General features: G+C 49.4%; 2 protein-coding genes across 33 annotated transcripts in view; one reads left to right on the forward strand and one right to left on the reverse strand.

Moving 5' to 3' along the window:
- PAPLN (papilin, proteoglycan like sulfated glycoprotein) overlaps positions 1 to 20,366 on the forward strand; it is a 34,765-nt gene extending 14,399 nt beyond the window's left edge. For 8 of the 13 annotated variants that reach the window (XM_072839195.1, XM_072839190.1, XM_072839196.1 and 5 more), the window contains 13 exons: positions 4,972 to 5,139; positions 5,299 to 5,548; positions 6,588 to 6,708; positions 6,971 to 7,163; positions 8,215 to 8,701; positions 9,423 to 9,560; positions 9,724 to 9,848; positions 10,079 to 10,232; positions 10,756 to 10,893; positions 11,465 to 11,592; positions 11,707 to 11,815; positions 14,130 to 14,296; positions 18,233 to 20,366. In XM_072839195.1, the coding sequence (XP_072695296.1) occupies positions 4,972 to 5,139; positions 5,299 to 5,548; positions 6,588 to 6,708; positions 6,971 to 7,163; positions 8,215 to 8,701; positions 9,423 to 9,560; positions 9,724 to 9,848; positions 10,079 to 10,232; positions 10,756 to 10,893; positions 11,465 to 11,592; positions 11,707 to 11,815; positions 14,130 to 14,296; positions 18,233 to 18,408 (2,354 nt within the window). In that variant the 3' untranslated portion in view covers positions 18,409 to 20,366. The remainder of the gene's footprint in view (positions 1 to 4,971; positions 5,140 to 5,298; positions 5,549 to 6,587; positions 6,709 to 6,970; positions 7,164 to 8,214; positions 8,702 to 9,422; positions 9,561 to 9,723; positions 9,849 to 10,078; positions 10,233 to 10,755; positions 10,894 to 11,464; positions 11,593 to 11,706; positions 11,816 to 14,129; positions 14,297 to 18,232) is intronic. The other 5 variants (XM_072839199.1, XM_072839197.1, XR_012036884.1 and 2 more) reach the window with 4 other exon arrangements.
- Positions 20,367 to 20,463: 97 nt separating this feature from the next.
- Positions 20,464 to 25,040, reverse strand: part of NUMB (NUMB endocytic adaptor protein) — a 162,650-nt gene continuing 158,073 nt past the window's right edge. For 12 of the 20 annotated variants that reach the window (XM_072839210.1, XM_072839213.1, XM_072839217.1 and 9 more), the window contains 2 exons: positions 23,479 to 23,718; positions 20,464 to 22,546 (listed from right to left, as the gene is read on the reverse strand). In XM_072839210.1, the coding sequence (XP_072695311.1) occupies positions 21,816 to 22,546; positions 23,479 to 23,718 (971 nt within the window). In that variant the 3' untranslated portion in view covers positions 20,464 to 21,815. The remainder of the gene's footprint in view (positions 22,547 to 23,478; positions 23,719 to 25,040) is intronic. The other 8 variants (XM_072839225.1, XM_072839222.1, XM_072839226.1 and 5 more) reach the window with 2 other exon arrangements.

The following is a 25,040-nucleotide window of genomic DNA, read 5'->3' on the forward strand; positions in this document are numbered from 1 at the left end:
GATAAATTTTTTTTTTTAAGATTTTATTTATTTATTCATGAGAGACACACAGAGAGAGAGGCAGAGACACAGGCAGAGGGAGAAGCAGGCTCCATGCAGGGAGCCCAATGTGGGACTCGATCTTGGGACTCCAGGATCGCGCCCGGGGCTGAAGGCGGCGCTAAACCGCTGAGCCACTCAGGGATCCCGGGATAAATCTTTAGTGTACTTCTTTGTTAGGTGTGTGTGATTTTGTATGCACTTCCCCCCCCACCGCCTTAAAGCCACTTGGTGTGTAAACATTTTCCAATTTCATTTGTCTGCAGAAGTCCACGATGGGGGAAAAGTTAGAATTTGGGAAGTTCCTAGGGTACCTGGGTAGCTCAGTCCATTAAGCATCTGACTCTAGATTTCAGCTCAGGTCTTGATCTCAGGGTCCCGAGTTCAAGCCAGGTGTTGGGCTCCATGCTGGGTGTGGAGCCTACTTAAAAAGAAAAAAAAAAAAAAAAAGAATTACATTTAACGGCATACCTGGCTGGTCCAGTCTTGATCTTGGGGTTGTAAGTTTGAGTCCCCCCCCCCATGGGTGGGTGTAGAGATTGCTTAAAATTTTTTTAAATTTAAATAATGTTTTATTTAACCCTAATAAATATTTTTTAACATGTAATTGGTATAAAAATTATGAGTAAGCTATTTTGCCTTCTTTTTTCACAAGATTAAAAAAAGAAATCTTCTGAATCCAATGTATCGTTCACATAGCATATCTTAATTCAGATGCAAAATTTCACTGGCATACTTGATCTATAATTAGATTTTTATAGAATGTGCAGTCAGAAAAGTAGATTCACACACCCAAGTTGTTCCAACCATACTGAAGCATTCCAATAAATGAATCAAGTGTCAGTTTTTAAGCTTAAAATTAAATCCTAATTAGAATAAATGTAAAACACAGTTTTTCCATCACTCTGGTCACACTTCAATGTGTGTACTCAATGCTCCAAGTGAGGCCAGCAGGGGCACCAGAAGCCACCCTCAGCTGACATGTGGGGGTGGCGGCAGGAGGTCTGTCCAGGGGCTGGTGCTCTTAGGGCTGGTGATGGAAGGCTTGGCTGCAGATTAAATTTGTCTAATAGGCTCAGGGGAGCCACTGAAAGCTTTGGAGCTCAATAGTATCACCATGAAAGCTATTTAGGAGGACAGACGTGGCACCTGCCCGAGTGGAGGCAGTTGGAGCAGGAGCCTGGTGGGGAGCAGGCTGCAGAAATCCAAGTGCTGGCAAGAGCCATGAAAATGAAGGGCCAGGCACTTGCCCAGCAGAGCCTGATGCCCAGAGGGTGCTCGGGAAGGGGTGCTAGACTCCAAATCAAGCCTGAGAAGGTGGAAGAGGAGAGTCTCAGGAGAAGCTATGGGCGGGATGGGTTGGGCAGAAAGGTGCCTTTTAAAATGCGGCACCAGAGGGACAGCAGGCAGAAATTCCCAGGCTGGTTAGGGACTGTGACCACAGTGCTGGAGGTGGCAGGTGTGCTTGAGATGGCTGGACTGGGGAGAGAATGTGCATCTGCCGCCGCCCAGGGTTTGGCCTGCGTGGGATAGGTGATGAAACGAAAACAAACATTTTACTGCATATCTACTAGACTTTTCCGACCCTAAATTATTTTTAAAATATTCCCTGGGGACTGGCAAGATATAGTCTAGAGGGAGATGGAATTTTCACTTCTTTTTTAAGATTTTATTTATTTGAGAGAGCGCATGAGAGAGCATGAGCCAAGGGGGCGGCAGAGGGAGAGGGAGAAGCAGGCTCCCTGCTGAGCAAGGAGCCCAATGGTGGGACTCAATCCCAGCACCCTGGAGTCTTGATCTGAGCTGAAGGCAGATGCTTAACTAACGGAGCCACCCCTCTCAGGCACCTCTTCCCTTATTTTATATAACTTTACTCATTATATAGTAGTATAGTGGAAATTTCCATTGTGGAAATTTTGAAATGCACTAACAAATAGAAGGAAGGGGACCCTTGCCCCTGCTCCTGTTCCCCCACGAAGTGCTCAGAACCATGAGCATTTGGGGATATGTCCTGTTATGCATCATTACAAAAATTTCTGTTCCATATTTACTCAGTCTTTTGCATTTTTTTCTCCATTTTATGATGAAAAATCTTTTAAAATAACTTTGAAGTGGTTAAATATCATATACCATAAAATTCACGTATTCTAATGGTACAATTCATGATTTTTAGTAAGTTTACCAAGTTGGATAATAATATGGTAAAATTTTTTTTTGATATTTCTAAGCAGCTCCTAATCTAATTCCCCATGCTGGAAAGATAAGCCTGGTTATTTGTTTAATTCCAGTACAGTTAACATACAATATTATATTAGTTTCAGATGTACAATAGTGATTCAACAATTCTGTATTTAGTGCTCATCATGATAATGCACTTTTTTTTTAAGACTTATTTGAGGGAGCACAAGCATAGGAGGGCCAGAGGGAAGAGAGAATCTTTATTATTATTATTATTATTTTTTATTCATGAGAGACACAGAGAGAGGGGCAGAGACATAGGCAGAGGAAGAAGCAGGCTTCCTATGAGGAGCCTGATGTGGGACTCGATCCCAGGGCCCCAGGATCACGACCTGAGCCAAAGGCATATGCTCAACCACTGAGCCACCCAGATGCCCCAATAAGTGTACTCTTAATCCCCTTTATCCATCTCCCCATTTCCCCTCTGGTAACCATCAGTGTGTTCTCTCCAGTTAAGAATCTGGTCTTTCGTCTCTTTTTTCTGTTTTTGTTTCTTAAATTCCACATATGAATGGAATCATTCAGCATTTGTCTTTCTCTGACTTATTTTGCTTAGCACAATACCCTCTAGATCCATCTGTGTTGCAAATGGCAAGATTTCATTCATTTTGATGGCCGAGTGATATTCCAGTGTGTGTGTGTGTGTGTGTGTGTATCACTTTATCCATTCATTTATGGATAGGCTGCTTCCATATTTTGGCCATTGTAAATAATTCTGCTATAGACATAGAGGTGCATTTATATTTTTTGAATTAGTGTTTTCATATTTTTTGGGTAAATAGTGGAATTACTGTGTTACACGGTAATTCTACTTTTTTTTTTTTTGGAAGATTTTATTTATTTACTCATGAGAGACACAAAGGGAGATAGAGACATAGGCAGAGGGAGAAGCAGGCTCCATGCAGGGAGCCTGAGGCGGGATTCCTTTTTAATTTTTTGAGAAAAGATAGCGAACAATTTTAAACATACAGAATAGTTGAAGAACTGCATGGTGAGCAGCTGTGTATCCACACCTAAACTCTAGAGTTACTATTTTGTTATATGTGCCTTTTCCATGATCTTCTTCTATCCCTTCATCTATCATTCAAATTGTGTGTGTAGGGATCCCTGGGTGGCGCAGCAGTTTGGCGCCTGCCTTTGGCCCAGGGCGCGATCCTGGAGACCCAGGATCGAATCCCACGTCGGGCTCCCGGTGCATGGAGCCTGCTTCTCCCTCTGCCTGTGTCTCTGCCTCTCTCTCTCTCTCTCTGTGTGACTATCATAAATAAATTAAAAAAAAAAAACAAATTGTGTGTGTATGTTTTAAACAATTCCGTTGTTTTTAATATTAATTTTTTTTATTGAGGTGCAGCTCATATTACATACAGTTAACCATGGTAAAGCATGCACTTTGGCATTGTGTACTCACAATGTTGTACAAACACATTTCATCACCCATAAAAGCACCCTGTACCCATTAACTGATTACTCCCCATTAACCCTACCCTCTTTCCCTGGTAGCCTGATGTGCTTTCTCTCTCTTTGGATTTGCATGTTCTGGATATATCGTGTGAAAGGAATAGTACAGGTTTGTGCCTGCCTTCTTTCACCCAGCAGAGCGTTTCTGAGGTTTATCCAGGCTGGCGCACTTTGTCCTTTTTATGGCTGTTAGTAATTATACAGGTTATACCACAATCTGCTTATTCATTCATCAGTGGATACGTGCTTGGGTTGTTTCCGGCTTCTGGCTATAATGAATACGCCTGCTAGAAACACCCACGTACAGGTTTCTGTGTGGACCTCTGTTTTCATTTCTCTTGCACGTATAACTGGAAGTGGAATTGCTGGGCTCTCTGATGGTTCTATGTTTAACTTTTGGAGGAATTGCTAAACTGTTTCCACAGTGGCTATGCCAATTTGCATTTCCATCTGCAAGGCATGAGGGTTCCTGTTCACCAACACTTATTATTTCAGGCTTTTTTATTAGAGTCCTTCTCGTGGGTATGAAGGCGTATCTCTCACTGTGGCTTTGATTTGTGTTTTGCTAATGATCGATGCTGCTGAGCATCCTTTCATGTGCTTATTGGCTATTTGTATATTTTCTTCGGAGAAATGTCTGTACATGTTCTTTGCCCATTTAAAAATTTTTATTTTTATTTAAGATTTTTAAGTGATATCTACACCCAACATGGGGCTGGAACTCATGACCCCAAGACCAAGAGTCACATGCTCCACGGACTGAGCCAGCCAGGTGCCCCACTTGGCTCATTTTTAAGTTGGATTGTTTGTCTTTTCATCAATTCAATCTAAAAGTAGCATTTTTTTTTTTTTTTGGTTTTGTTTTATGTAGTTGGGATCAAACATAGATACTAATTTTATATCTGGCTTTTCTTTTTGCTGAACACATAACATTAGCTTTTTCTTTTTTCTTTTTTTCTTTTCTTTTTTTTTTTCCCCCTTTTAAAGATTTTATTTATTCATGAGAGACAGAGACACACAGAGAGAGAGGCAGAAGCAGGCTCCATGCAGGGAGCCCGATGTGGGACTCGATCCTGGATCCTGGGATCAGGCCCTGAGCCAAAGGCAAATGTCAACCACTGAGCCACCCAGGTGTCCCAACATTAGCTTTTTCTAAGTGACTAAAGACTCTTAAAACACGAGAAGGGTGTTTTATGAAATCACAGGTCTGCTCATTTTCACTTCTGCTGTCCTCAGTGGCTCAGGCCCTGCCTGAGCAGCGGGAGGGGAGCACATGGTGGTTAGGGTGGCCACTGCTCAGGCCTGACTGCCTGCTCCCTGCAGAAGTCCCCAGCATGCAGGATGTGCACACCAGCCCCAGGGATCCCTGGATGTCTTTGGGCCCTCAGGGGGCCCCTGCCTCAGGTAAGAAGCTCAATGGAAGCCCCCAACCCAGAGCCCAGGAGATGGAGGTTCCAGGTGGGGCAAGTGGTTTAGGGGGGATGGAGAAGGCAGGTCTGGTGGACACAGAGGCAAGCAGCCAAGTGGATGGCTCATGTGTCTTTTGCTTCCTCTTCTTTCTAGATTCTAGACACCAGTGGTGGCTCCCCCAGGAGCAGCCCTCGGTCCAGGGGAACCCCAGAGGAGCCCAGGGCCTCCACCTGGCAGGCCCAGCTCCCGCTCTGCCGCAGTCCCCACACCAGAAGCCCCTGCAGTCTGGCTTGGCACCCCAAGACTGCAGACACAGCGCCTATGGGTGCTGTCCTGATGGCCACACCGCATCTCTTGGGCCGCAGTGGCAGGGCTGCCCTGGAGACTCATGTCAGCAGAGCAGGTATGGGCCTCTTCCTCTTTACCAGGTCAAAGATGAAACGTGTGTGTGTGTGTGTGTGTGTGTGTGTGTGTGTGTGTAGGGGGGGCGGGGAGGTGGTATCCGATGGGCAGGGCAGTGACTGCAGAGGGGGGTGGGGCTGGGGTTTGCAGTGCTCAGGAATGGGACTCTGGAGGTGTCTCCCAGCTGCCCTCCTTCTGCAGTCTTGGGGACTCGGCTTCCTGTCGCTCATCTTCCTAATGCGCAGAGTGGGGGTAAAAATCTGGGCTCTCACTGTAGAAGTTAGCCTGTTGAGGTGTAGTCTGAGGCTCTGGGAAGGCACGTGGGATGTAATTCTAGCTTTTAGATCCAAACCAATCTGTCAGTCTCTCTGGGGCTGGGGTGCTAAGAGCCCAGACTTTGGGGCCAGCAGCCAGGGGGTGATTCCCAGCTCAGCCACTTACCAGCTGTGTGCTGGGGGATCAGGGCAAGTTACTTCTCTGATCTTGGCTTCCTCTGCTGAGATTTGGGAACCATGACAGCCCCTGGCTGTGGTTGCTGTGAGGATGGAGCAGTCCCATGGTGCCTGGCACAGGGAAGGTGCTCCGATATGTTCCTCCTTCACCTTCCTTCCCATCTCCTGGTTGATGGAGTTGAAGCACGCAACGGGTTCCATTGACACCTCTTCTGTCCCATCTCCCATCTCCTGTGATTTTGCAAAACCTTCCTGGGGACTTGGTATTTGGGCAGGCTCAGTGAACTTCCTCCTGGGGTTTATGGTGGGAGGGGTGAGTTGAGGACCTCATATGGGGGTATGGCTCTGCTTACTGTGTTACTGCTGTTTCTCTGGCAGCCATCGGGTGGTTGGTGGGTGCAGCAGAGACTCGGCGTGCAAAATAGTATGCCCCGTGTGCAGGGACACACTGTCTCCCACTCGGATCCTCAGTTGCTCAGCCCCCCAGCACAGGGAGCCTCAGAGCCTAGGTCCTGGAAGCTCAGGGGCCCTGGAAGGGTGGGGATCAGGGCTGGGTGGTGAAGAGACAGCTATGTGATGCCTGTCTAGGTACGGGTGCTGCCCTGATGGGGTGTCTGCGGCTGAGGGGCCCCATCAAGCTGGCTGTGCAGGGTCTTACAGCAGTGACAACACCAGGAGAAGGCCGGGGTCAAGAGCAGTGGCTTCCACAGTAAGTGTCTGGTTCACACGAGGGACAGAAATCCAGCCCCCGAGCCTGCTCAATGCTACTGTGACCCAGGCTCTCTGCAAGTTGGCCTTGGAGAAAGGAAGTCCCTGAAGCCTACAGGCCCACAGGGCTTCTGAGATGGGCCTGGGCTGGTGTGTGGGGGTGTATGTGTGCAGGGGCTTCATCTGACCTTTCCCTGGGGCTGGGGTTCTGCATCATGGGCTCCTAATTCAGTTCCTCCCTCTTCCTGTCCTCCTCCCCCAAGCCGCCTAGAGTCCCTGCCAAGAGCCAACTTCCCAACTCTGGGCTTCCTCCCCAGGCACCCAAGGCCCAACAGCCCCAGGCTCAGCAGAATGAGCCCAGTGAGTGTCGGGGCTCCCAGTTTGGCTGTTGCTATGATAATGTGGCCTCTGCTGCTGGCCCTCTTGGGGAAGGCTGTGTGGGCCAGCCCAACTATGGTGAGTAGGTACCCCTACATCCTTCCTGGTGAGGAGGCTGTGGTCCCACTTTGTCCCCATACCCCCACAGAGCCCCACCTGGAGCTTCCTACTAGCTCAGTGATTCATCCATTTCTTCAACAAATACTTACTGATCACTTACTAGGCGCTAGGTCAGAGAACAGTGCCATGTTGTTTTTGTTTCCAAGAGTCTGCACTCGAGACTGCCTGACTGCTTGTGGGACTTGGGGAGAGTTGTAGGCAGGGCCTCCCCAGAGAAGGAAGGCACATTGTCCTGCCCCCCCCCCAGGGGGGTTGTCAGCCCCTTTCAGAGGCAGAGATGGAATGGTGGTCAGTGCAAGGATGGACAGGGGTGTCCGTACCGTGCCTGGGATGAGTCCTGGAGGGAGGTCATTGAGGCTGGAGCATGGACTGCATGGGTGGCACTGTCGGGGACTGAAAAGGCAGAGGGGCTGGTGGTCAGGGTCTGCAGGAGGCTGGGTCCCTGGACGGGCTTTAAGCAGGGGCCAGCTGCCATCACATCTGAACACAGAGAGAGAGAGCAGGCTGTGCTGGGAGGAGGACTGTTGGAACAGGCAGGCTGGGGGCGGCTGGAGGTGGTTTGAGGCTGGCGAAGGGCCACTGGGCATCTTCACAGGTGTCCCTGGGAGCCGAGGGCTGGGTTCTTATCATGAACTAAGCATATCAAGGCCAAGCCCTTGGGCTGCTCCATGAGTGCTCTCTAGGGACCTGGGTCAGGCATGGGAGGGGTATAAGGGGGCCAGTCTGGTTGCTCATGGCCCTGACCTTCTGGGGGGCTCTAGTTCTGTGGGTGGAGGTGGATGGGCTGATTCGGAGGCTGCTATGGTCCCAGGCCAGGTAGGTCTGGGCAGTGAGCAGAGTCTGCCCCCAGGGCCAGGTCGGGAGCCTGGGCAGGGGAGTCGATGTGCTCCGCGAACTGGGAAGGGTCTGGCTTCCAAGTCCCAGGCTGAGGGCTGGGGGGCCCTTGCTGGCATGGCTCTGCCGGGCCACGTCCGCAGCTTGTTGATGTGCACCCTCCGTGTCCCCTCAGCCTACCCTGTGCGGTGCCTGCTGCCCAGCGCCCACGGCTCCTGCTCGGACTGGGCTGCCCGCTGGTACTTCGTCCCCTCTGTGGGCCGGTGTAACCGCTTCTGGTACGGCGGGTGCCACGGCAACGGCAATAACTTTGCCTCTGAGGAGGAGTGCGTGAGCAGCTGCCGGGGGCCGCAGCGTGGGCCCCGCAGACCGGAGCCCGGGGCCTCTGGCCAGAGCACCCACGGAGCCGGAGCCGGTGGCGGCGGGGGGCCTGGAGGCCGGCAAGAGGGCAGCTGGCACGGGACGGGGGCCGCGGTCCAGGCGAAGCCACTGCCGCCTTCTGGTGGCCTCTGGTGGCGCAACCAAGAGCCCGGGCCAAGGGAGGAGTCCCACAGCCAGGCCTTCGGAGAACGGCCCCGGGGCGGGGAGCTTGGGCCCAGCGCCCCTGGACTGGGCGGAGATGCGGGGGGACCAGCCGCGCCCTCCCACAGCTCTTCCTACAGGTGAGGCCTCCCTTCCCCGCGTCTGGGGTGGGGACCCCAGGCCAGCCGCTGTGCCTGTTGGAGCCACCCCCGCCCCCCGCCCCACGCAGGCGCTCCCTCTCCGTCCCTAACCTCAGGTCCTCAGCTGCTCCTGCCCGGAGGGCCTCATTTCTGTCCTCGCACACATGGGGAAGTTGGCTTTGGCGATGGGAGACTTGTCAGTAGATGGTGGTGCCATCTGGGTCAGACCTTGCCAGGTCCCCCCGAGGGCCTGTCTGCTTGGAAAAGCTCGCAGGTGTCAAGTCCTCCGACTTTGCCAAGCCTGTTTCTTGGCCTGTGAAATGGTGATATTCTTAGATTTACTGTGGGTCATATTAATGAGAACTTCGGGGAGGGTAAAAACAAAATAAATAAAACTTCAAATTCCAAAGGGGTCAAGCACATGGTCTAGTTCCCCAAGTGAGTCCCGGCCTCTCTGTGCCCTGGGCTTTGCGTCTATCCTGCTGCTGTCGCAGGACCAGGTTGAGGGAGCAACGTCCGAGGGCATGGTGGGGAGGATGGAGAGGGTGGATTCCTGAGGCCGTGGGCTTCTGGAGCGTGGCCTCCCAGGGGACCCTCTGACCCTGAAAGTGCCTGAGACAGGATGGGCACCAAGCCGTCTGTGGCCGGCACTGATAAAGGGAGAGTCCCTGGTCCTGGCAGGCGTCCCAGTAGTGCACGTTCTCACCCCCACACTTCCCAGGATCAGCTTGGCAGGTCTGGAGCCGTCACTGGTGCAGGCAGCCCTGGGGCAGTTGGTGCAGCTCTTCTGCCAAGGTGGCACCTCCCTGGATCCCCACGCCAGGTGGCAGAAAGACGGGCAGCCCATCTCCTCCGACAGGTATGTGTGTGGCAGCCCACCCTCCAGTGGCAGCCCCGGGGGTCTCCGCTGGGACAAGAGGGCAGGGCTACAGTCCCCTCTGGTGGGACCCCTGGGGCCTGAGGTGGGCTGGGCTTATTGTCCTCAGGAGCCCAAAGCTCAGGCCTGTCACCTCCTCACTCAGGCACAAGCTGCAGCCTGATGGCTCCCTGATCATCAGTCCCCTGTGGGCAGAGGACGCTGGCACCTATAGCTGTGGCAGCAGCAGGCCAGGCCATGACTCTCAGAAGATCCAGCTTCATGTCACAGGTCTCTGCCCCCACCCCGCCCCCAGTGGCTGGGAGGGCCTGAGCAGGGTGCTCCCACACTGGAGGGGCCCTTCCTGGTGGCAGGCACCGTGTGCTCCAGTTGGGCTGAGGTGGAGGTCTTGCCCCTTGTGGCACTCATTTTTTCTACCCGCCCCTGGCCAGCCTCATGGCCCACCCTTCCTTCCACCCCATTGTCCCCACAGCTCACTCCTTCTCCTGGCCTCACGACAGGGGGTGATGTGGCCGTATTGTCTGAGGCTGAGCCAAGGCACTTCCCTCAGACCAGGGACCCAGCCCAGGGCCACAGTCCTCGGGACCCCAGCCTTGTGGAGGACATGGGGGGCCTAGGGGCCATCTCTTCCTTGCGGCCTCGGCCCATGACCAGGTAACAGCATGACTGCTTGTTCTCAGCCTACCCTATTTGGAGGGGGTCTCGGTGAAAGGGAGGGAGGGAGGGTGGGTGGGTCACAGGGTTCTGCCCAGTGAGGACAAGAGAAACATGGCTTCCTGAGCGTGGCCTCTTAGGAGGAAGGGGAAACTTCTTCCCCTCCCCAAACAGTTGAGGATGGTCAGGAGCTGAGGGGAAGGAAGCACACAGGAGCCAGAGGGCCTGAGGTGGCCTTGAACGATTCATAGAGGGGCTGCAGAGGGCTGCAGGGCCCAAGTCAAGGACCTAGGAGCAGATGTATGGGGCAGGGAGGTGACAGTCAAGATTCTGGGGTCATGGAGGCAGGCGGTGAGGAAGGTGAGAAAGCCGGAGGTGGCTTTCAGATTGGCTTTTAGTTATTGGTGGTCCTGACCAGAACAAAGCAGCTCTTCTAGGAAGCTGAATCTGGCTGCAGGAGAGAAGGGGGCCATGGGCTTGGGCAGAGGGCTCCCCTCATGGCTGTGGGGTGCTTGTCCTGCAGGCTGCTTCTGGACAAGAACCAACCTGGGGTGGTGGACGCCCAACCAGGCCAGCGGATCCAGTTGACCTGCCGTGCTGAGGGCTTCCCACCCCCAGCCATTGAGTGGCAGAGAGATGGGCAGCCCCTCTCTTCCCCCAGGTTTGTGTGCAGCTCCTCTCTTACCCCTCCTGTCCCACCTCCAGCCCCTCACCCTGTGCTGGCCTTGGGGAAGTAATGGGCCAGCTAGGAATAGGTGATGGCTGAGGGATGAAAGGGAGGCAGACCCATTTCTGGCTGTAATAATAACATTTATTGTACCTTAAACAAGCCTTGGAGGCTTGTTCTCCATCGTACAATCTGCAGAAGAGCCACGCTGAGGTAGATGCTTTTTTATCCCCATTTTACACACAGGAGCTTAACACCACACAGCATCTAAGTGGCAGAACCATGATTTGAACCTCCTGAATGAGTGTAGCAAGAACTAGAAACCCAGACCAGAATTATTTTGTATCTGGAAACTTGAAATGATTTTTTTTATTGCCAGGCTTAAAAGTCAGGCACCTCCAAGTAAACGAGAGTGTTGGCAGGAAGACCTCAGGGCCTAAGGTTAGACGGCCCTTTGCTCAGACCCCATTGAACAGTAGGGGCTGCTCAGGCCCTCCCCAAGGAAAGGAAGACCCTGCAAGCCCCCCCCTAAGGATGGAGCCACCTGACTGTCCTTTGTTCCTAGACATGAGCTACAGCCCGATGGCTCTCTGGTCATCAGCCACGTGGCTGTGGAGGATGCTGGCTTCTATGCCTGTGTTGCTTTCAGTGGGCAGAACCGAGCCCAGAGATGGGTCCAGCTCAGAGTTCTGGGTAAGGTGGCAGCCCTGAGCAGAAGGCTTAGTGGGGTTCATGGCCTCGGAGGTCAGATGGCACAGGCAGGGCAGGGTTGGCGAGTGGCTGATGGTGCTTCCTCCTTGGGCCTAGGGGAGCTGACCATCACAGAGCTGCCTTCTACTATGATGGTGCCAGAGGGTGACACGGCCAGGCTGCTGTGTGTGGTGACAGGAGAAAGTGTAAACATCAGATGGTCCAGGTAAGGTGCTCTCCACACAGGTCTGGCCTTCAGACCCTTCCACCTGAGGCTGTACAGGCCAGAGAGGTGGCCCGCCTTTCTGCAGGGATATTGCGGCTCCCATCCTTCATTCTTCAGCCCCTGCCTCCAGGGGAAGGGGCTCCAGCACCCCCTTCCCTATACCACGAGGCCCCATAGGACTGCTCTCTGTTGGTTGGGCTACGCCAGTTTCTCAACAGCACTATTGACATTTCAGACTGGATAATTTTGGTTGTTGGGGCTGTCCTGTGTGTTCTAGGATGTTTAGTGGCATCCAGACCATCTACCCACTAGATGCCAGTAGGACTCCCTCCCAAGTCATGACAATTGACAATATATGGAGACGCTTTTTAATGTGCCCTGGGTGGTACGATCTCCCCCTGGGGTTGGGAACCACTGGGCTATACTCAGCTTTGGGGACTTCAGTGGTCTTTTATCCCAGATCAGTTGCTCTTTTATTAATTCATTCTTTCAGCATTTTTTTGCCTCCTTCCTCCTTGCCATGTGTCAGGAATAGCCTAGGCTCTGGGGATCTTGGTGTGATCTGAGCCGCCCAGATAGTCCCAGGCAGGAGATAGCCCAGTGTCCCCTGCGTTCAGTGCTATCTGTGCAAAGAGAACTGAGGCTGCCTCCTATCTGGGACAATCAAGGAAGGGGTGGCCATATATGAAGGCAGAGGAGGGGAAGGATGTTCTTGACCAAGTCTCAAAGGTGAGTATTGGAGATGTTAGGGAAGGGGCCTGTGCTCACAGGAGGGAGGTGATGGGGCTGTGACGCCAGGGGAGGGCGGCCAGAAGTCTCTGTAGGCTTCTCAGCAGCTGCGCTCCATGCATCCCTGATCAGGTCCGACCTCTGATGATTCTAGCAGGCCTGTATCTTTAACTTTGCCTCTCCTTGATCTTCCCAGCGGCAGATGTGCCCAGAACTCCTCTTGTCAAAGCAAAACATAGAAGACACCCTCCTCTGACCCTGCATGGCCCTGCAAACTCTGGCCTCACATGGCATCTCCCCCTCATGGCTGTTCATAGTGGTTGTCTCCACCTGTCCACCTCCCTACTCACAGTTCAGCCCTAGCAGAGGGGTGCACATCCACCCCGCTCCAGGGATACTGCCTGGCTCCTAAATCCTCTGGACCTATCTCAGTCCCCACACAATCTGCAGTGTTCTTCCACTGACCACTTGCATCTCCTGACATGCTCCCTCAGCTCCAGGAAACTATGGCCTTCTGCTGTTCTTCCTCTTTCTCTGGCTGCTTCTGTTTTCCTGGCTGGCTCATCATCTCACACCAAACCCTCAGAGGCTGGTGCACCTCAGAGTCTGTCTTTGGTCCTTGGCTAGTCCAGCTTCGCCTTGGGTAACCTCGTTGGCATGCGATTTCCAGAACCATCCAGTGCTGCTACATTATCTGGGTCTAGACCTCAAATCCAACACCTCCTGGTATCTCATGGGCACCCAAGATGCAAAATGGTGTTAAAAGAACATTCACCATTTGGCCATCTTCCTGCTCTGGATCTCTGCATGGTGGAGGGGCACCACTATTACCCAGTAACCCAAGTGAGGAACCTCTGTCCTTTATTTCTTCTCCTCCCGCCTTGCACACCTGACCCTCATCCATGTGTGCCCTTCTGCGGGAGCCACTCTCCTGCCTTCTGCTTTCAGGCTGTCCTCGCCCATCAGTGAACTTTTCCAAGGGCACATACTTTGTCCTGCTTAGCTCACCACCCCTCTGTTCACTCCAGGGTCCAGGCCAAACTCCTGTCTAGGCTGTGTCCACTTCCCTCCCTGCTCTCACCATGGCCTACTGTTGAGCTTGCAAGTCCCTTTGTTCTCCCTTTCACCAGCCAGCCGCTCCTCCTTGTCCTCCAGTCAGGTCTCAGCTAGGTCTTCCTCAGGGAAGGCGCTCATCAACATCCTTAATACCCTCAACACCATACCCCACCCCAGTGCCCTCAAGGCAGGGAGCGCTTATGTCCTTCACCTAAGCAGAGGGCCTGGCTTCTCACGGTTGCTTAAACGATCTTTGTTGATGGAAGGCAAGAGCAGGGTTCCTTTGTGGATAAGAGGCAAATTCACAATAACTTAGGTCAGTGTGCTTAGTTGGGGTGAGTTCACCTTACTTCTGAGTTATTTTGCTCTGATAATGTTTTTTTTTTGTTTTTTTTTTTTGTCATCCTGACCCATATCTTTGAGGTGAGGGTCATCTGTTTGCCCACAGTGGTGACCTCCTCCTTTGGTCTCCTGGGCCCCTGAAGACCAGAGGCCTTGGATGGTTCTTCCAGCGTCCTCTCCCCTCCAGGAACGGGCTGCCAGTGCGGGCTGATGGGCATCGTGTTCACCAGTCCCCAGATGGCACACTGCTGATCCATAACCTGCGGGCCGGAGACGAGGGTTCCTACACATGTAGTGCCTACCGTGGAAGCCAGGCTGTCAGCCGCAGCACCGAGGTGAAGGTGGTCCCGCCGGGTAAGAGGCCCACTCCAGGGACTTGGCTTGTTTCTCAGAGCTGGGTTTTTGCTGCGCTGGACAGGGGAGTGCAGGGTCTGTGGTTCAAGGGACTCCAGTCTGAGTCCTGAATCACTCTGCCTATTCCTGGTAGTGTCACCTGTGGCAAGGGGCTCAACCTTCCTGAGCCTCTCTCTCTGCTTGCACATGCAGCTGGGCTACTCCACCACCTTGAGAGGGCTGTGGTGAGGGTGAAGGAGATCGTGCTGATGATGGGCATCTGGTAACAGCTTGATAGGTGATGTCAAATATCATTTAGGCTTACTGATTTTGAGAAATAGGATGGACTGGAATTTCAGTATAATACTTAAGGCAGGACCATTAAATTTGTCCATTCTAACCAGGGTGGCAAAATATGGTCCTATGATTGAAAAGTGTCTTTATGGCCCCTTTGACCATATAAACCCAGAAAGGAAAGAGTAGGGATTAGTATCACCAGCTTACAAATGGGACAGAATCCAGAAACCTTCCGTGATGTTTCCACAAGTCACAGCAATTTAGGTGCTAAGCTGGGTCTAGACCCTACTCCTCATATTTAATATTTTTTTCCTTAAATGATTATACCTTAACTGGACAGAATTTTACCTGCATTAGTCAGTAGTTTGATAATTTATGTTTTCCAGCTCTTGCTCGGAGTTATATTTCAGTGACCCTAAGTACCATATTGTAAAATAGTTTCATACCACTAAGAGAAATATGCTGCTATATCTGTTCAATAACACCATCTTAAAGTGTGAAAATCAGCATTATCTCAGAATCAGTAAGACAGACTGTGGTTTAACGTTGGATTCACAAGACCTCTGTATTCACTTCAGCCAGAGGGCAAGGGGGAGAGGAAGACCTGCCCTGCCCTATGCCCAGCCTGCCCTTCCATGTGTCCTTGATCTGGGCTGAGCAGCCGATTCTCATGAGGCCTGAAACAGACTTATGGGGGAGGGCACCAGGACCCTTCCTGGGCTGTTCACAACAGTCAGGGCTGCAGCACCACACCAGGAGCGCTGTTATAACAAAGGGTATTGGGCCTGGCTGCCTCCTGCCTACTATGCTTAAGATGGGAACTTGCCAGCCAGCGCTAGAGGCTGATGCTCCGGGATGGAAATGTTGCTTAGTGAATCCGACTGACACGGAGGCTTCCAGTTTCTGAGCTCCTTAGGACAGCCACTGGGACTCGAGTCCCCAGGGCTCACCTCAGTGCTTGACATCATGAGGTGCTCAGGCTTGGTGACTTGAGTGCATTGTGTGCATGAAGGCATTACCTTCGCAAAAGCTCTATATTGCAGGGGCCATTTTTTGCCTCCATCATGGCCAGCAAATGGATCTTTTGTCTATGTACCAACCAAACTTAACAAGACTTGAGACAAACCAGAATGTGGATTTATGTGAGAAAGAGAGTGAGCTGTCAGAGGACCCAGGTGTTCTTGTTTGTGACTAGTTGCAGACATGTCTACATGGGAAGCCAAATTATAATCAGAAACTTGTTTGATGGCAACGTGTGTGGGGCTCCTACTGATGTGTGGTCTCAAGCTGAAATGGTCTGACATAACCTGCCTCCTGAACAGGACACATATGGTGGGAGTCATTCATCCTGCCCTCTGCTGGATGAATACTGTTAATCTTCGATATTTTGTGCGCACCTCTCTTGACTAGAGCAGTTTCTCTCCTCTCTTTGTATTCATTCTATTGATTAGGCTGCAGACTTCTGCTCTCACCAATTATGCTTTTTGTAGGGTTTCAGTGCTTGAGGCTGCCTCACTTTGCCCTGCTGGTGATCTGATGGCATACTGGCATTAGCGTCAGGGTAAAGGGGCCTGGAGTTAGTCATGCTCTGGTGTAAGGGACATACTTCTGTTGAGGACCTCCCAACCTTCTTGCCTAAAAGACTGGGGTGAGAAACAGAAAATACTGCGGGGATAAAACACAGGGGCTCGCTTTTTTTGGGGGAGGGGGGGCCTCGCTTTTTTGAATGAGAGGGAATGAGGCTACGGAGCAAAACACAGTTTAGCCATGGTCAGTGTGTGCCCAACATGCTGCTCCCATCTCCATTTCAGGTGAAGAAACACAGGCACAGAGCTTAAATAACATGCCCAAAGTCACCCAGCTGGGAAGGAAGAGAGCCAAGACTGAGCCCAGGCAGTCTGGCTCCAGAGCTGGTGTACAACTTAACCACCATGCTCAGCCCTATGACACCTTGATTTTTTAAAAAAAAATTATGTATAATTGGCTTGCTATTTATGAAAATGTAGGTACAACTAACCCTTGAGCAATGCAGGGATTAGTGGTGCCAACCCTCTGTGCAAAGACCCAAATGTAACTGACTCCCCAAAACCTTTAGGAATAGCCGGTTGATTAAAGCCCTACTGATAACATAGTTAGCATATATTGTTTATGTATTATATACTGTGTTCTTACGGCAAAGTAAGCTAGACAAAATGTTAAGAAAGTCATAAGGAGGGGACGCCTGGGTGGCTTCAGTGGTTGAGTGTCAGCCTTTGGCTCAGGGCGTGACCCTGGAACCCTAGGATCGAGTCCCACATTGGGCTCCTTGTGGGGAGCCTGCTTCTCTCTCTGCCTCTCTCTCATGAATAAATGAATAAAATCTCTTTTAAAAAATCATAAGGAATTTAAGATTTAAAAAAAATCATAAGGAAAATACATTTATAGTACAGTATTTAGTGAAAAAAATCACATGGATTCTTGCAATTCAAATCCCTATTGTTCAAGGGTAAGCTGCAGTTATCCTGATCTCCCAAACCCATATATAGAGTCATTCCCTACTCAGGTATCGTCTTTTAGTTGTATTTTGGGAGGAAGCAGGGGGAAAGGAGAGGAAGACAAGCCCCATGAGGTCTGACTTTAGGGAAGGTGTTATTCAGGCCTAAGCCAAGGTAAGCCAGAAAAGGCCCTTCCAGAAAGAAAAGGAAAGTTAACTAGATGATACCACTTGCACTCCTAAGATGAGGCAGTGGCATGAAACACTCACAGGGATTTTTTTTACATCTCTACACCCACTGTGGGGCTCAAACTGCCAAACCTCAGTTTGAGAGTCACTTGCTCTACCAAGCGAGCCAGCCAGGTGCCCCTCTCAATGGCGAAGTTACCGAAGCTCCCAGCACAGAGGGGGCAGCAGCCAGCATTTTGTGCTTATTGCAGTGTTAGAGCCATAGCTCATAACACTAATCACCTCCTAACACACATAACTTCCTAATCACCTTGCCTAATGCTTGCTTGCTCTGGGAAAATTGGGAAGATGGGAACTAAGTGACTGAGATAAACTGCAGTCATTGAAGGCACAAAACTTTTTTCCTTTTTAATTAAAGATTTTTATTTATTCATTCATGAGAGGCACAGAGAGCAAGGAGCAGAGACATAGGGAGAGGGAGAAGCAGGATCCCTGCAGGGAGCCTGATGTGGGACTTGATCCTGGGACTGCTGGATCACGCCCTGAGCCAAAGGCAGATGCTTAACCACCAGGTACCCTAGCACAAAATTTTTGAGATTGGAGGAAATCGGCAGTGAGAGAGAACCAGGACAGCTCTAGCCAACTCAATATTTTACTTAGGGCTGATCCCACACCATCCCTTCTCCATCCAGGGGCTAAGGCAATTGCCAGCTCTTCAGGTCACAATAGCAAGGGTTGGGAGTCAGCTTCAAGAGCTGTGGAATCATGCCGTCAGCCACTCCTTGAGTCTGGGCTGAGGCCCACTGCATGCCCAGATGAGGCCCACAGTGGGGGTGGGGTATACACACAGGGGTTAAAAGAAGGGTATAGAGTAACTGTACTTTTGGGGAATCTGGAACTTCTAGTGTTGTTTTCCTCTTAAGGCAGAGAAAGGGTAGGTGGGACTTTTCAGTGCACAGAGCTTCCTTACCCTTTTTGTCTCCCTGTTGTTTCTGCAGCACTGCAGGCCCAACCCAGGGACCTCAGAAGGGAGTGTGTGGATCAGCCTGAGCTGGCCAACTGTGATTTGATCCTGCAAGCCCAGCTCTGTGGCAATGAGTATTACTCTAGCTTCTGCTGTGCAAGCTGCTCTCACTTCCAGCCTCACGTTCAGCCCATCTGGCAGCAGGGATGAAGGCTAGCTCCAGCCCTGGTCCTGAAACAACTCTCCGTCTATGGTCTCTGGCTAGCAAAGGATCTGTCGTCTGGAGAATGGACCCTTTGAGCCCACTGCACCTCACCACCTCTCCCCCTAACATTTTAGGCAGCTGTCAAGATGAATCTGCTTGAAGAAGGACACCCTTATGGCTTCCCTCTATAATCTGTTATACAGGATCAGTTCACTGTGTTCTAAAACAAGCTACTAGGGTTCTCACTTCATTTAAACTGGGTCGGGAGCTGTGTAATGGTTTTAAAATTAACATGTATCTCACATGGGACACACTAATTCCTGCCGTGTCAGGCAATTTGTCTTTGCTAGAACTCCCATCTCATCCAGGGTCAAACAATGGTCCATAGCTCTAGTCAACCTCACCCTTTCAGGTAGTATAGCAGTCAGCTTCAACTCTCATCTGTATGTACAGAGCTCTTGCTAAAGTGGAATAGGATACATAAGGCCCAGTACAGGATGTGGGATGAAGAAGCAGCAGCTGGTCACATGAGCATGACAGAACTAGGAGAGCTCCTTATTTTCATCAGGTAGCTGGTGCCTGAATCCCTCATCCTGAGGCCACCATGCAGAGCCTGCTTGCGAGGATCACCTGATAAGCTGACATACCTGCTATGTACACTGACCAGCTGGGGGCCTCTCTTCCCCAAGCAGGAACCTGTGAGGCAAAACATTTGCTGCCAGCTAAAAACCAGACAATTAAAAACAGGCATCAGCAGGGTAGGGGAGCAATGGTTTCAGTAGTGGTTTGAGTTGGAAGAAGTCCTCCTCCATCTCTCAGAACCTCCAGATCCTCGCTTCTAAACAAGAGGTATGGATTCAATGAGCTTCCAGGTCCCTTTCCCCTTTAACCTTCTGCATCTAGAGGACTGACTGGGCCTGTGACAGATCAATTTGGGACACAGGAGACAGGCATTACAGGGAAAGCTGACTTTCATTACTAGCACACTGGCTGGAAAAGAGACACACTGCATCATGGTTGAGTGATACTTCTTGGTCTACCTCTTATTCAACACAGGAAACCTGGGTTAGCAGCAGAGGTATTTTTTTCTTTCTGTTTAAAAAAATGACAGAGGAGGATCCCCTTTCATTTACCATGGCTGGTTTTGCTATACCAGCAAACTAAGGGCTACTTTCTTGGACTCCCCAGTTCTCCCCAATTGGCAACATCATTCATGAGGTAAGTTTGAGGTTAGCTAGCTCTTCTCAGAACTAGTCAGAGAATAGAGGGAAAAGGAACACTTAAGCTAGACCAGTGGTTCTCAACCCTCTCCCATACTGGAAGTTTTTTTAAGAAAAAACAACCAGCACCCCCCCCCCCTTTGATTTAATCAGTCTGGTTTATGGACTGGCAGGAGAATTTTGAAAGCTCCCCAGGTGATTCTAGTATGTATCCAAGGCTGAGACTCACTGCTCCAGCAGGGCCTTTCAGAAGGTGAAGCTTGTTCCAGGGTGTTTTCTGATTATGAGGCTGGGGGTGCAGAGGGATAGGACTGAGATTCTGTACCTCTACTCCGCTCCTAGGTGCAGTCCATGCTCCTGTTCCAGACCACACTTTGAGCAACCAGAAACTGACATCAGAGATATACTTAGGTTCAACCAAAGCCTAAAGTATAAATACAAATGTGAATTTTAAGAATATACCAGTCCCAATGGGCAAAATATATGAAGGGGATTAATCCAGTGGTACAATCTCCCAGTTATAAGTCACGGAGATGAAAAGTATAACATAGGGAAAATAGTCAATAATATTGTAACAACATGTATGGTGACAAATGGTGACCACACGGTGGTGAGCACTGTGTAATGTATAGAATTGCTTGATCAATATATTGTACACCTGAAACTATAACACTGTATGCCAATTCTACTTCAATAAAAAAAAGAATATATTAGTCCCAATAAAAGACTTTCTAGCCACCAAACCAGAGTTCTGTAGTAGCAGCAGAATGGAGCAGACTAAAAAGAACGAAGACACATTTGCTAATAAAGGGGAAAGACCAGCCCTCCAAGGGCAAAAGCTTCTACCACGAACATTTATTTTTGTTAAAGCAGATTATAAATTCTCATCAGTACAAATATATATAACTTACATTTGATTGTAAGGCCAACGTTCAAAAGTAAAAATGAGATGGGATCTCCCGTTGTTGCCAGAGGTCAAGTGGCTGCAACTGGCAACAGGATGTTCTGCTCACCACAGTGGGGAGACAGATGGACACACAGCTAATAAAACTAGAATCTCCATCCCCACAAAACTTGTGAGAACAAAACCTAAAGGACAAAATAAAACCCACCAAGACCCACACGACAAACCAACACAGTAACCTGCGCTCCCGTCGATGGATATGATTGTGTCATTGTCACCTTAGTGTTAAAACAGAGGATTAACATGAACAGCAGTATATGAAAATTCATATTCTCTATAGAGTGTATTTAGATGGATTCTATTAAAATAAAGACAATAGAATTTCATCACAGGTTTAAAACCAGGACAATACTGCTCTTTCATTTTCTTTAAAACTACAACCTAGTGACTGTATTGGTCATATGCATGATTGTTGCTGCAATGTGCTACTTACAATGAATGATACCAAATAAGCTAGGGATCCCATCTACAACTCCCAACCTTTCCTCTCTCCAACTCAATAGGCATCACTGATAAATCAATCTTATGTACAATTTCTTACAGCTAACCCTTTTACCTTTGGCAAGATTACTTACAACTCATACAAGTTTTTAATATTGAGAACTATTTAAAATATTCTAAATGCATAAAAATAAAGATTTTGGCTTTTTTTGATATATATTTATAATATTTATTCTTACTCAAAGTGGAAGCTCAACTTTACCCCTAAAATATAGCTCTGTTGGGCTGCTGATGTGCCCTCCCGGGAATTCTGGTGGCATAGCCTGCCTCTTGTCCCCAGCCCAAGCACAGGCCACCATGCTCTTGATCTCTAAGACAGGCCAGTATTGAGAGGCGCCAGGTGAATGGCCTGTAAAACAAAGGGAGATTGTTTTGCTTCCCGTTGTGTTTTATATTCCAGTAAATGTGCTTTGAATAGATTCCTGTTCAGATACTTCTGCCTCTCTGTTGCCAGAGATTTGTAAGAGGCCGAGGGAGGAAGGGGGCAGAGGGCAACATTTCTCTGACTTCTTTAGCCTAACTGCAAAGACAACTCTTCTCTAGGAATGTTTTTTCCGATTTTTTAAAAAATCACCTCTCATAGCACTCTGTGCCTGGACACGCTCCTTGGGACCTTTGAGATTAGTGAAAAGTATACTGATTGGGAACACAAAGTTCCCTTGCTCCTTTGACCTCTGCCCTTGCCCTTGCCTAAGTACAGACAAAATACATAAGCCATAGAGACTGCCTAAAGTTCAATTTCAAATGTCTTCTGTAAGTCACTGGAGAAAGGGTTGGTGGGAGAGGGATTAGTACGCTGCTTGGACTTGCTTTCTAATGCAGCCCACTGGGCTTCAAAAGGATCCACTGGGAAGGTGCCTGCAGGAACCTCTGTGTGCTTATCTCCTGAGGCCAACCTGCCATCGTCTACACCATTGAAAGCTGCAGAACCGTTGAGGTGCTGAGCAGGCGGCTTAAAGAAGGGACTGGCAGTAGCACTGCCTGTCTCATACTGAGGGAATGTCTGCTGCTTGACCAGGCTGGGAGACTGATGGGGGTGGGCGGCCTGGGGCTGGCTGGCCTGAGGGTGGCCTGCAGTGCCAAACACATTGGCTACCATCTGGGAGGGAGTGATGCCCACTACAGGCACATTAGGGGCTGGATAGGGCAGCCCATTGGCCACAGGATAGGACTGGGTAGGGACAAAGGCTGGCTGCAGAGGTGGGACCACACCCACTGGCACAGGCTGAGAGGTAAGGAATGCATTCCCTTGGAAAGGCGGCGCTGGTTGGGTAATGGCAGTGGGTGGAGGAGGCTGGAGAACTGGCTGCAGAGGAACAGATGAGGCCTGGGGCTGCTGGGCCCGGACACTCTTGGACACCTCTTCTAACCAGCGGTCAGCCTCAGAGGGAGTGCGTCTGTGACCAGCCTGGAAGAGACCTGGAGATGCAGCACCAGAAGACTGACCCCACTCAGTCCCTGGGAACGAAAAAGATGGAGAGACACAAAAGAATCAGTCTTTAGGGGCTTCTTTCCTTACCTGATAACCTTGTTACAGGTTATGTAACTTGAATGATCCTAATATGTGGAACAAGTTCCCCTAATGGGATACTCTGTGGTTCTGGCAGGTGGGAGAAAAGTCTCTATTACCAATCGAGGAGGTTTTGTTTTAGGACAAAGGGAACCTGTAAGATCATGGTGCTGTCTCAGTCACGCTAGGGAGCTATCTAGATAGACTGCATGGAATGAAGGCAGCCGGCTGGCATCAGAAACCCTTTCCTACTGTTGTGACTCCTCCATGATATAGAAGCCAGCTTGCACATGCTCTAATAAAGGGCCCAAGGTGATTCATCTTCTGCTCTAACAGAATACAAAAATAACCACTGACTTGGTGCTGTACCTCATGGCCCTGTCTCACTTCAAGACACATGTTATCTTTCAGGTGAACTGCCTCCCTTACTATTTAAAATTTGTTTTGATTTTATAGTTAACAAATGTTCACTATAGAAAAACCAGAAAGTACAGAAAAGCAAAAATGAAGTGTTTTTGGCAGCCCTTTCTGTAGGCCTGCCAGAGTAAGGAGGAAGATTCCCCGCCCCCCCCCCCACACCTTTGCTATGAGCATGTCCACAGATCTCCAAATTCAGTGGTTGACCTAGGGCAGGGCCCAGGAATATGTATTTTATGAATGCTCCAGGGGTGTCTCTGTTCCATAGTCCTAAGAACTATCAATCTAATCTTTCAAGTTCCTCTCCTTTGCCATCCTTTCCTAATAGTGGTATATTTCCAGGAGGGAACATACTGTTCCTGAAAGGATTCCTGCCAGGTTCCCACTCAGTAAATGGCTGATTTCTGAATCGGCGTCACTCATCTGATCCCAGAATCCTCACCACCATCCATGGCCACCTTACCCGAATGTGTGGCTGCAATTCCCTTGTTAACAGCATCAGGGGCATGGGCCCAAGGGTTGGTTTCACGCACAGGCATTGCTACGGGTGCTAGAGCAGTATGGGCTGGCTTAGCAGCAAGCACATGGAAGGCTGAGTCAGTGCCATTAGCTACAATGGGAGCAGACAACATCGATGGAGTTAATTCATGCAGGGTGGACAGGTGACCCCCTGGAGCTGGGTCAGTCAGGCCAATGTGTGATACTGGTGGAACAGATAAGACAGAAAAGTTGGTGTTGGGATAACCATGCCATCTTGCAAACGGATACACAAACCTTTTGGCAAAGAGGGAATTAGAGTTTGTAATTAAAATAGCTATACTGATTTAAAAAAAAAAAGTCAAATGACTGTTGTAGGAAAGTATGTGTACAGTGAGAGAGGGAATGAAACCTAGAAAAACAATTTCCAATTAAGTTGAACAGAGTTGCTTTGTCTTACAAGCAGCAAAAATCTATTCTAGATATAGTTTAACTTTTGGCATAATGACTTATATAAAGCATTTCCTTCTCTTACCACTTTTCCAAAAAGATCAAATTATGCGAAAAGTAATAACAATGGGTTAAATATAATAATCCCTTATGATGTGCCAGGCACTACATTAACAGTACTTCAGTGTGCATCATCCTATTTAATTCTCTCAAAAACCCCATAAGGCTGGTATCCTCATACTACAAATGAGAAATCAAACTTGATATATGTTTTCATTTGCTTAATAAATTTGTAAATCACTACAGAACTTTATCTTTTTTGAAGATTCATTCTCCTTAGTAATGTTCATAATATCTCAAAATACTACTATTCTTACCTACCTCTCTTTATTAAAATCTCTTAACCCTTGTTCCTTTACTCCAGACATCTATTCCATCAGTTTCTACTCCTTAGCCCAGCTCTCTATCATATTTAGTATGGAGCAGATAAGCAGGCACTGTCTGCTGCACTATGCTTTAATCACTCCCTCTTAGACTGGACAATCATGCTTGCAGCACTGGTACTATTTACTCCAGGCCTTGTCTAAAAGACTAGGAGCCAGTCCCACAGACTGGGAGCCCCTTAAAGGCAGGCAAAAGACTATGTTCTATTCAGTTTTGTACATCCCATTGTAAATTGGCATAGAGGCAGCAGAAAGTAACAGGTACGATATTCAGGGAAGACGGGTTTAAATCCTGGCTGTGCAATATGGGCAATCTATTCAATCTCTCTGAGCCTCATTTTCCTTATCTGTGATGCTTACCCACAGGGTTGTTGTGGGGATTAAATGAGATGAGAAAATGCATGAGTCCTTACTACGATGTGGCAGGCACTGTGCTAATAAGTGCTCAATAAATTATGCCTATTATTGGTATTACAAATATTTGTTAGATGAAATAAAAAGCCACTTGATGCACATGATTATAATGAATGGTTTTTGTTTCTAAAAAGAGACTCTCTGAAGGAAAACCATGTAGTAGCTTCCTCTGATAGAAAGAGGGTACTGTCTCCACAGCAAAACTTCTGAGCTCTTTCTCAGAAGAACTGAAAAAATGGTG

The sequence above is a fragment of the Canis lupus genome, chromosome 9 (assembly GCF_048164855.1).
Source record: "Canis lupus baileyi chromosome 9, mCanLup2.hap1, whole genome shotgun sequence".
In the NCBI taxonomy this organism is placed as follows: domain Eukaryota; kingdom Metazoa; phylum Chordata; class Mammalia; order Carnivora; family Canidae; genus Canis; species Canis lupus.